This window comes from Heteronotia binoei, chromosome 5 (assembly GCF_032191835.1).
Source record: "Heteronotia binoei isolate CCM8104 ecotype False Entrance Well chromosome 5, APGP_CSIRO_Hbin_v1, whole genome shotgun sequence".
NCBI lineage: Eukaryota > Metazoa > Chordata > Lepidosauria > Squamata > Gekkonidae > Heteronotia > Heteronotia binoei.
In genome coordinates this window covers 36,722,957-36,734,831 of record NC_083227.1, presented here as the reverse complement: position 1 = coordinate 36,734,831, position 11,875 = coordinate 36,722,957, and the positions used below count along the sequence as shown (strand labels likewise).

The 11,875-nt window shown below is 43.5% G+C and overlaps 1 protein-coding gene across 2 annotated transcripts in view; it reads right to left on the bottom strand.

Annotated features, from left to right (window-relative positions):
* Window positions 1-945: 945 nt before the first annotated feature.
* DDR1 (discoidin domain receptor tyrosine kinase 1) overlaps window positions 946-11,875 on the bottom strand; it is a 35,398-nt gene continuing 24,468 nt past the window's right edge. Inside the window, exons 11-17 of one of the 2 annotated variants that reach the window (XM_060239170.1) lie at window positions 11,581-11,691; window positions 10,891-11,129; window positions 10,145-10,272; window positions 8,380-8,580; window positions 6,620-6,854; window positions 5,781-5,930; window positions 946-4,170 (exon numbers count right to left, since the gene is read on the bottom strand). In XM_060239170.1, coding sequence (XP_060095153.1) covers window positions 4,030-4,170; window positions 5,781-5,930; window positions 6,620-6,854; window positions 8,380-8,580; window positions 10,145-10,272; window positions 10,891-11,129; window positions 11,581-11,691 — 1,205 coding nt within the window. In that variant the 3' untranslated portion in view covers window positions 946-4,029. The remainder of the gene's footprint in view (window positions 4,171-5,780; window positions 5,931-6,619; window positions 6,855-8,379; window positions 8,581-10,144; window positions 10,273-10,890; window positions 11,130-11,580; window positions 11,692-11,875) is intronic. The other variant, XM_060239171.1, reaches the window with a different exon arrangement.

The window sequence follows — 11,875 nt, the reverse complement described above, 5'->3', positions numbered from 1 at the left end:
ATACTTAACCCAACAGGGATGGCACACTGAGACACCTGAGTTTCCTTATCTCATATTGACCATCAACTGGCTTGGTTGTCATTCTCTCTGAGACACCATTGTGAAGGCTGTAGCACTGAACTAACAAGGTGAATGCGCTCAGAGCCTTTGGCTCATCCCCTCTCCCCAACTGTCAGTTAATCAGGCAGTAGATTTAAAAAAAATATATTTAATATAACTTAAAATGCCAGCAACTGATGCCATCTTAGAGGGAAAGCATCCATCTTCTTTCTCTCGGGAAGGATTGCCTCTTCTAGGATAGAAGCTGTTGCATTATTAAAAAGCAAAATACATTTTTTTCTTCCTAATGATTGTTTTTATTCTTAGATACATTTATTGTAATATAGGTAGGGTTATGCAGATTTTGCAGTTTTATGCAAGTGCAGAAAAAGTACAAATGTGATTCTGGATGCAAAATTCAGGGATTCCCCTCCCCCCATTTAAATTTTAGAAGAGAATTTATAGTATTTCTTAGTCCCAAAACATGTTTGAACCCATGAAACTCCGTTAAATGGCCTCAGACCCTTGTCTATCAAGGTAGTCTCAGAAGGCAGCCATGTTGGCTTGCAGTTGAATCGAGTCTTTTAAGATGCTACTGGATTCAAATCAAATTGGTCTGCAACTTGATGACACACACACAAGATACCAGTGCTACATTGTGTTGGTCCACTGATCTCATATGTTAAGTCATCCTCCTCATTCTTCCTTCCCCCTTTAGTAAACAGCTTGCCCAGCTCTTGTGGCAGTGGAGGTGATAATCCATTGAAGAAGAGGCTGCAGAAGGTAGTAGTAAATGGGGGGTCAATTTCCTACCTGTGGTATGGTTCTGCCCTTGCCCCATTTCTCACAATTTAAACCTACGTTCCCTGCCCCCCCACAACAGAGAGGCCAACTCTTGGGAAAAAATACTGTACAAAATGCAAAGCGCTTTTATTTACCACATAGATGGAAAGGACTAAAAACAAAACAAAACCCCAAAGCATCTATATATTAGTGTAAAAAAATCTGTCTATTTTCTCTGCTTTTCAAATATGTACACATCCTGATGCAAAATACAAACAAACAAAGAACTACAAATATCCCGGGACAGGGGAGACATACATAAAAAGGCATGTGACAGGGTAGTATGGATGAGGTGCAATTAAACAGAGAAGCAATGAGAGACAGAACTCTTGAGTACTGCTGATTCCCCTCCCCGCCCCAGATAGAAATATACATCTAGATAAAACGAGGCATTTCACACCACTGAAAATAGTCCCAAAATTAATCTGTCCACAAGCCAAAGGTTGTTCCACCAGAAAGCAATGGAATGCAGTTAAATCCCAGAATTACTTCCTTGGGCGTAAGCCCCATGGAACTTCTTTCTGAGTAAACATGCCTAAGATTGTGTTGTACATCATAACTTCTGAAAGATGTTCAATTTATACAATTACCACTTTTTAGAACAAATGGGGGGAGGGCTTGACAAAAGTGAGAAAACCCCGAATTATTTCATACCATTCTGGATGAGATTTTTTTTTAAAAAAAAATCCCATCCTTCTCCTTTTTTTTAAATAATATTCTGCTTTCCACAACTATCCATTCAAGCAAACATTTCATTTGGGAAGATACAGTAATACAGTATGTTGTAATTTTTGTAATTAGAAACCAAACAGAAGTTGGAAACAATCTATCTCCCCCACCCAAGACAAATAGTGTATTGCCACAATGAAAGCTTACTACATTGGCTATTTGAGGAGTTGTCTATGATTCAACAACCTGATCCAACAACATTCACTGCGCAGGCTTGGCTGTACACAGATTCCATTTCTGTGAGCACAACTCTGCAGATGATAGCATTGATTTGGTGATGGGTATGCGTGTGGGAAAATTGGGGTTTTTTTGGAAGAGGGGAGACAGATCCGGGATGGACAATTTCCCAACACTCCAGCTTGCTTTGGGAAACTACACCCTTTCTCCCTCCCTTTGCTTTGTACAGTACAATATCTACAATCTCACCACCTCCATTTACAAAGAACAGGCCAGCTCCCCAGTTGGTATGAATCCATGGCAGCAGAGGTCGGTGCTGCTGAAACATCCAGTGAATGGGAAACCAGTCCTTTTGGAAAACCCAGTGTTCATTCTTCTTTTTTTGAAGGCTGAACGGTGGTCACATCCAGCTTCAAGTCTGGTCTCTGACCTCCTTGTCAAAGTAGCTAAGACCAAAAGGATTCCCCTCCCTCCCCCAACCCCCTCTTCAAGAGCAGCTAGTACTGGGTTTGCCCAGCCTACAATGGGTTTGTGAAGTACCTTTGAAGCCACTTCTTCCAGCCTCTCCAAGTGTCCAGTGCTCAGTTTTTAAAAATCCCAGTGTGCTCAGACCAGAAAGTCCTATTTGTTTAGCCAGTGTTAGTCCAGTTGTAGTCAAAACTTAAAAGATAGGAAAGTAAAACCTCAATGCTGAGAATATTAAAAGTTCCAGATGACCCCCACCCCACCCCCTTTCTCGGTGGGATGAAATTATTCTTGGGTGAAAGAGCAGAAATCAAAAGAACCAGGACAAAGCTAGAAATCTCAAAGTTTAAAAGGCTTAATTCTCCATATGAGAAGAAAAAAAAGAACAGGGCATAGCCCCACATCACTGTGCCATAGCAGACTTATTCAGTCTTATCTCAAGAGCACAGCAGAAAAGGAAGGACCAAGATTTGTTTTAGAACAAGGTTTCTTCAAGTTTTTGAGCTCTACCTGCCCCCAGCTTCTAAACATATCCTCAATTTCTGCGGAGAAGTTAAATGCCTCTAATACAAACACAAGCAGGGAAGCATCAAAACAGGAGCCTTTCCTAAATCAGGATGGGGCAACAGGGCAATCCATCGCCCTTGCCCTCCACATACACAAATCCAGCGGGGTTCAGTGAGGATTCTCTGGTAGAATGGTGACGACCAGGAAGATTCCACTAGTTTCAAGATCCTGTTTCTCCCTGGAATTCTGTCCCTGTGTTTCCAGGTATGCCTCCATGGAGGCACTCCTTTTTGTGCTCCCCCAGATGGCCTGCCCCACAGTTTGAGAGTTTAGAGCATTGGGGAGAAGAAAGCCTGAAGACTTAATAACAAAAATCAAATAAAAATCACATCAGCTCCTCACCAACATGATCATCTGCATTAACAATAGCAGGAATTCATGAACATCATCTTGGCAATCCTAACAGCTCTGTAAGGTAGGCCTTAATTATTACCCCATACTGCAGATGGGGAGGTGGTGATTGAGAACAGTCTGCCACGCAAAGGCAAAATCTCAGCCACAGAGTTTGTGTGCTTTAGACCACCACACTCCACTAACCCTTGCAGCATAGACATGGCTACTAGCATTGAATTGACAGAGAAGAACAGATTGGATAAGCATGCTGGAGCCTGGACCAATCATAAATCAGGTTATGTCTGCTTTTGTGTTGGACGACTGAGGGACAATAAAATATCTTGGGAAGGCTCAACTCACTAGTGAGGAAGCAAGTGAAAATAACAGAATACATACAGAATACCCTGGAAGAATCTAGAGGGACCTGAATGACTGTGTGTATAAGGTCAAATGGCAAGTATTGGTGTAGCTGACTTTATGAGGACAAGGTGGATTGGGCAGAACTGAACTAGACAGCAGAATAAAAAGAAAGCAGGTGGGTAAATGGGCTGAAAATGCAGAAGGAGAGGAGTGTCCTGGACAGGTGTCTCCATTTGGCAGTTCTGGATCATCCAATGAAAGGATCAAGAGGAGATTGGAGACAGGAAGGCAGAAGAAGGTGAGAGACAGAATAGATAGATGATGGTAGGCTTGGGGCAGGAGGATGGAGGGATGGTCACAAGCAGAGCTGTGGAGGAAGAAACATCACCACAGACATCCTGCTAGAGAAGATTCCAGAGCAAGCTGCCCCCCTCAGTCTCACTCTGCCTCATCAACGGTCTCTGGGGCACTACCCAACTCCTGAATGTAGCTTCCTCTGCCCACCAGCAGCGTGGTTCACACCATATTAAGGGCATCCTCTGCCAGGAAACGGTGCAGGTGCTGGAAAGATGGGCGATCCTTGGCATCTTGGGCCCAGCACCTCAGCATCACCTCGTACACAGCCAAAGGGCAGGCAGGAGGACGGGAGAGATAGACCTGAGGAATAATAATAAGAAGAAAGCAACTGCTCATTATGCTTGTGAGGCTGAGTGAATGGGAATAATTATGTGAGAAGGAACTTGTGAATACTGCTGTGAGTTCCCTAGCAGAGCTAACCAAAGGCAGTTGGCAGTTGAGGGTGCTTTTCCTTCTTTCTGACTGACAGGTAACTTGTCTGACAGACAGACAACTAGATAAAGCTCCCTGGTTCCTATTAATCAATCAATCCAATAATGGCATAATAATACAATAAAACAGGAAACAGCAAACAGTCCAAGAACTAGATACCTAAAAATGGGTTCCTATCAGTGTAAAGAGATACAAAACTGACATTCAAATTTTTCCTGAGACTGAAAGAAACAAAAATCAAACGAAGCGTTTTAAATTAAAAAAGAGATCATGCATCCCCAATGAGTTATAGCCAGGGGTCGTTTTGTAGAAAAATAGGTAGCGGAGCTCATTAGCATAACTCATCAGCATATGCCACCCCCCCCCAGCCAAAAGCAACATGATGCAAGAAAGTAGAGCCCTGGGTGAGCGAAGCCTGCTTGGGCTGGCTAGAGAGCCTCGCTCACCTGGGGCTCTCCTGGGCCATCACCCCCAGTCCGAAGGCCAGCAAGCCACCCACCACCCAAAATCACATAAGAAGTGGAGAAAGGGTGGCGTAAGCTTCTCCAGGGGTTACTGAGGGCTGCTGGGGGTGTGGTTGGCTGGCTGCCGATTCTCCTAATCCAGGGATTGTTATGCAGCTGTACCTACTATTCAATGGACAAGGTAGGTGGGGAGGAAGAGGGGGAACCCTCAGAAAGGTTCAGGCTGAATCTGTGGCCTGGTTATAGCCTTCAAGATGGCTGGACCCCTCGGTCCCCGGTGTTTTTTTTGGACATTTTTTATTTTTAAAAAAAACATTTTTCATTTTTATTGGTAGAAACACTTCAAGTTACAGCAATTGCAACAATAACATTTGGGTTGTTGGTACATAGACCCAAGTGAGGAAAAATTCACAGAATATATAGGACAACAAATTCAATATAGCTACTAATGAACATATGCTATGTAGGGGTGTCCAACGGTAGCTCTCCTGATGCTTTTTGCCTACAACTCCCATCAGCCCCAGCCATCAGCCATGCTGGCTGGGGCTGATGGGAGTTGTAGGCAAAAACATCAGGAGAGCTACCATTGGCCACCCCTGTGCTATCGATAGACACACAGAGAAAATACTGATGAAGAACAATAACAATAATGTGTACTCTATTGCAATAGTGATGTTATAGAATTTTTGCACTACAATACTACTAATCAAGCAAAGAGTCAAATAAGAAGTATGGTTTTTGCTACATCAGACAACCATGGTATATTGTCTTGGTTAGAAATAAGTTTCAGACAGGGACCAAAACACAAGACTGAGCCCCTTGTGGTAGGAAAGGCCTTGTCCCACAGGTTCTTTGGAACCTGCAGTCATTATATGCCCCTCCTCCAATACCATGGATAACCTCAGTGACACAGACCTCGTAATGTCTAAACGTCTTGGTATGCTTTAGTGGTGAGAGCTAAGAGAAACTATCCCAACAGCCAGAATTCCACCAGCCCTCACCCACGGTTAATACCTGCTTGCCCTGATGCCGGAAGAACTCGCCGGCGTTCTCAATGACAGCTTCATCAGTCAGTTGGCTGTAGGGCTGCTCCTGGCATAACATAAGCACCTCCCACAGTGTGACACCGAATGCCCAGACATCGCTGGCTGTGGTGAATTTACCCTGAGGAGAAACAGAGCAGGAGTGACAATACAAAGTGGCAGTAGATGGCACATACACACCCTTATCACTTCTCCTTATTCATCTTGGTCACCATCTTTCCTCTCTATCTTGACACCCAAGAGTGGTCTCAAGGCCTGGGAAAAATCCCAGACGCTGCCAAGATGATTTCCACAAAGCAAAATCTTTACTCTTGTCCAACTCCTTGAATACAATCTATGCTGAAACAACAGAAATGCACAAAACTTCAGAACTGGGTTTACTGGAAAGCTCAGTTTTCGTTTAAAAGAAAGTTTCAGACTTTATGGCTGTGAAAATATGTTTGATGAAGTGCAGCCCATGCCTGTTGAAGCCTCAGAAGCCAGAAAGGCAGCTGAATCACAGTGGAATAACTCAGTGATATTGACTCTCTACCATTTTTTTCTTCCCCTCGGCAAGTCTTCCACACCAGTCATTCTTCAAGTTCAAATAGTCCCCAATTCAACTACTGTACTTCCCTTCAGCTCCCTTTGGAAAGCCACCACACCACAGTGTTTCCCTCACAAATTCCAGAAAGCTGCCCTATATATAGGTGCCTTCAGAAAGAAGGGAACAGTAACCAGCACTGAGGAGATAAACAGGAACAGGGGAAGCCTATCATATTTTGAGGAACTGTTCTGCCCTGCTCATAAGGCAGTGTTCTGTGAACTCACCATGAGGATGCACTCCCAAGCCATCCAACGGATAGGCAGCACTGCCCTCCCCTGGATGCGGTAATAGTCCCCAGCATAGAGGTTCCGACTCATGCCAAAGTCAGCAATCTTGATGGTAAACCCTTCGCCCACCAGGCAGTTTCGTGTAGCCAGGTCCCGGTGCACAAAGTTGAGGGAAGCGAGGAAGGCCATTCCTGAGGCGATCTGGGCCCCTATGTGGACCAGAGTTGGGTAACTGAGTGACAAGGAAAGAGACAAAACAAGACATGTCAGGGACTTTCCCTTCTGTTGGAAGAGATGCAAGGAATGTTCCCATCAGATTTTGGGGTAACTGGCTTGTCTTTGGAATACTTAACCTCCATATAGTCAGCTGAGAATTGTGATGGACAGAAATTATCTCAGGAGTCCCATAATGTATAGCATTGTCATGACCTCTCCCTTTGTTGTCTGGCCCACCAATTTTGTCTTGTGATCTGGCTCTTCGTTTTTTCCAATGATTCTAACTATTACTCCTTGGTTTTATTGCTGATTTGTATTTCTGCTACCAATGCATTAGTATTGTGCTACCCTTTCAATTGCTGTGTTTAAACTGGCTGCTGTTTATTGTTGCTCTTTGTTTTGTGAGTTCTTTGGCTTTCTTTTATTAAGAATTATCTTCATTGCCATCCTACACAGAGTTACATCTTTCTAAGATCACTAACTTCATTAGAATAGTGTAACGTTATTTAGGATGGCACTGGTTATCCTTGTGTAATCTTACTTGTAAGAAACCTTGGTGCAATTTCAGTAGAAAGACAGGATAGAAATCACAAAATGCCTGAAACAAGAAGTTCACAGACATTTGAAACCAGGCAAAAAATATTCAAAACATGCTTATATTCTTGTGTTTCAAATGAGGCATTAAATATATGGTTTTGGTGGCTGCTTGGAAATATTAAAATCGGAAAGATGTCTCCAAGTCAATTAGGAATCCCAGAGTATATTAAAGACTACACCAGACCCCAACATGAAGAATTTCAATTTACATTAGAAATTCCTTATCTGTAGTATTTATTGAAAAACTCATTGAGTCTCTATAAGAAAGTAAAGCCTTCATAAATATATGAAGTATCTGCTCATCAAATTTAACTTTTCTTTTTAAAAAAGGCATATGCCACTTTTCTTGTGTGTATTCAAGGCAGATTACAGAGCGTGAACCCACTTTTTGAAGACCCAATCTGAATTGAAAGGTGGTCTGCTAAAATGCTAAAAAATAAAAACAAAATTAAAAAAAAACAAAATCTTGAGGTGTATGCATAGTTGGGAGAATATTGACATAAATTCCAAAACTGGGGAGGGGACAACAGTGGGAGGGCTTTTAGTCTCCTGCCCCCACTGGTGGACCTTTTGATGGCACCTGGTTTTTTGGCCACTGTGTGACAGTGTTGGATTGAATGGGTCATTGGTCTGATCCAACATGGCTTCTCTTATGTTCTTAAAAAGGTATTATAAGCTTTTTTGTGTGTCAAGACTGTCAAACTGTGTGTAGATGATAACATCTGATGAAGAAACTCTTGCCTATGATAATTTATGCTCCAGTGAGAAATGCTGCAGAGCATTTGCTTGTCTTTCGTGTGCCACAGGACCCGTTATTGTTTTGAGAAAAAAACAATAAATTGGACAACAGATATCAAACCTGAAGAATTTGCTTGAGAATACATTTCCCCCACCTCAGACATCCAACTGTGAAATTTTGCTTCTAGCTGTGAGGGGTTCAATACCTGATGGTTGGCTTCCCACTGGGGCTCCCGCCCATCTTGTCTTCCAGCTCATGGCCACCAAGGAACTGGTTGAGGTCACCATTCTCCATGTACTCTGTGATCATGCACAGGGGGTCGTCCCTCACACACACACCCAGCAGCCTCACAATGTTGAGGTCCTTCAAGCGAGACATGATCTTCACCTCCTTCAGGAAGTCGTTCCTTTGAGGACAGGAGAGGACACATACAGAGGGGAAATGAGGAACAAGATTCATTGGTCCCAAAGGAAGAAATCTGCCCCCCAACACATAGTTTCAGAACTAAACACAATCCCCAAAGTTTTGCTAAGGGAGGCAGAATTTTGGAACCAATATAATACAGTTTACAGTTTCAGTCGTTTATTTGGTTGAAAAGCTCACAGGCCATATAGCAACAGTAGTACAGATAGATTTTAAAAGTTACAATAAAGTAAAATCAAGATCAAAATTTACAATTAGAAATTATAGTGAAACAAAATGTAGAAGCTGTTTAACAAAAGTCTCAGTTTTGTGAATTCAGAAAAGGTTGAAAATTTCAGCATCCATTTTGTCAAAAATTTCCCTCTCTGTTACATATTTATGACAATGGAAAAAGATATGTATAAGAGAATCAACAGCCTTTTGTGTACAGTTACAAAGATGTTGGTTTGTAGAATGCCTAAAATACGACTATCCATCTGTGCAGTTGGAAGTGCATTACAGCGGGCCATCATGTAAGCTCTTCTGAGTTTGGGGATGGTCAACACATATATCAATGGTTCAAATTTCACTGAGAATTTTATCCCTGAGTAAGTTGGTGAGCATGTGCTATTTATGTCAAGGACGAGAGTTTTCCAGTCTTGGTCAATAAGTTTCTGGATAAGCATTGCCCTATTTCTCATTAATTTCATGGTTGTTCATAGCCCTAGTTTCTTGAATATCTACTTCATCTTCCCAGTTCTGCCAAATATGCTTTGGTTAGGTTATAAGGTTAAAAAAGTTGGAAGGTTATTTGCTATCTACATTTATAATTAATGACATTTCTCCAGATCAAAGTTGAAATCTGTAATAGACCCAGGGCTTTTTTTGAGCAGGAACGCACAGGAATGTAGTTCTGGCTGGCTTGGTGTCAAGGTGTGTGGCCTAATATGCAAACGAGCTACTGCTGGATTTTTTCTACCAAAAAGCCCTATGTGGAAACAATGGCAAATGAGTTCCTGGTGGGCTATCCCTACAAACAATACCCTGCATAGACCAAATTCAACTCGAATGCCACAGATGGTGGCATGCATAATATTTTCTGGAAGAAAGTGTGTTGAATCTTTTCGAGTTGGTTTATTGGTCCAGATTTGTGAACCGTAGAGAATACGTGGTAGAATCGTAGTTCAATATACTTTCAGCAGAGCTGAAATATATTGGGCTCCCCTTGTACAGAAAAACTTTCTTAACACTAACAGGGCTAGATCAGTTCTTTGTTGAAGGTGGTGTATATGTTTAAGGTGGTCCATTGTAAGTTTGATTGAAATATTATACTGTCTTATTTTCCATTATATCATTATACTGTCCTATTTTCCATTCTCTGCAGGCTCTGTTAGTTGTTCTGGTAAATACCATCATTTTTTATTTATCTTGATTTATTTCTAAAAGTTTGTTCTCACAATAGTCTATAAATACTCTGATTGCATGTTTTAGGCCTATAAGTGTTCTTGAAAAAGGGTGGGGTAAAAACATACAGATAGCTATGTACCCACTTACAATTCTGCACTTACCTAGCATTCTTAGTGGCGTCAGAGCGTAGAATCTTCACTGCTACCAGCAGAGGGCGCCCTTTGCGCACATTAAATGGGAACTCCAAGCTTGGCAGATCCTGGGGGTTCTCCACTTCACACAAGTGAACCTTGGAGAGAAAGGCAAATCCAGCCAATCAGACCGCAAAGTCAAAGGAGCCCGTAATGACTATCCAGAAAGCTCCTTCCATTACAAACACCCCTGGATGCTTTCATCACAAATCTCCCTCCTCTCTTTCATCGCAAACAGAGCTGGGCCGAAACATTTTCACACTTGAAGCAAAAAGAAGCTAGCCAGCTGCCCATTTCATTTTATTGAGATAATTTTCTTCTGTAAGCAACCCTGGGGATAACTTTGTAATAAAAGACAGATCTACAGGCATAAAACTAAATAAATAAATTTAGTATTTTTTCTTATACTGAGAAAGAATGAAGGTATTTTTTTTTTACTTTTTAAATATAACATTAATTATTAAGAATCAGGTATTTGGGGGCAAGAAAAGAGTTAATCCCCCCCCCCGTTGACCTCATTTCTTGATTCGGTCCAGATGTTTTCAGCTCTACAAGTCGGCAAGTCAACAGCACAGCATTCAGACTACACGATACGCGGTGACTTAAAGATTCCCCCTTGCCCGGAATTGCCTTGTTTCCTCTCATCCTTCAGCTGCTGGGGTTGACACCCAGACCTCGTACCTGACTACTGAGCCTGGGCATGTAATTGGACCTACCTCCCCAAACTGCCCTTCTCCCAGCTTCTCCCTGAAGAGAAGCCGCTCCCGGGGGAACTCGCCCAGGGCCATGTCCTTGCCGGCGAGGGCGTCCACCGCGATGGCCGGCACCGCATACGTGTTCCCACCAGTCACCCCCTGCAGGTTGATGATGTCAGCTTCTGCGTAATGTGGCACGTTGTTCTGGAAGCCAGGTGGGCAACCTGTGGCTTCTGGCTCCATGTAGTCAGCCCCACATGCTGCAGAGGAAAAGAGGAAAGCAGAGGGAACTCACTTCAGTGGTTAAATGCAACAAGGTGCTGGTTCCATCCCCTGGGGGGGGGGAGCTGCTTTGGTAGGAAACCCAGCAGCCATGGCTATAGCCCAGAGGTAGCAGCATCTCAAGCTTTGGACCAGGGAACCCCACTGAATTTCCTGCCCCCGACACTCCCATCCGTCCCCCAGGAGCCGCTGCATCACAGAACCTGCAAAAGCTGAAGGTTAAACGTTGTCTGAGCAGGAGGGAGTTAGCCATGCGGGGGATAGACAAGAGGGAGATGAACTGGAAGGGGCAGACATGGTGGAGGAAGAGAGATGGAGATGGACAGCGCCCTCTGGTGGGGGAAAAAGAGAAATCGCAGTAGGCAGAACGTTCCTAGTTTGGGAGTGTGGCCACCCAGGTTCCCACATAAGCTCGGTGACCCTCCTTACCATTGGTGTTGATGGGTTTAACCCGGTTGGGTGGCGGGAAAGCAGGCCTTCCCATTGGCTGGGCATAAGTGGCCAGGAAGAGGTGGTAAGCCGGGTTGCTGAGCAGCAGAGCTGTCGGGAGAAGGGGAGGGCGGGTGGGTGGAGGAGACAAACGGACGGATGAGGAACGGACAGACAGATGGAGGGACGCATACGGAAGGGTAAGGCGTGACACAGAGAAGAGGCAGCGCTTTAGGGGATTCCTGTCCCCTTCAGGCCTCTCATCCCAAAACACAGCAGCAAAAAGACACAGACA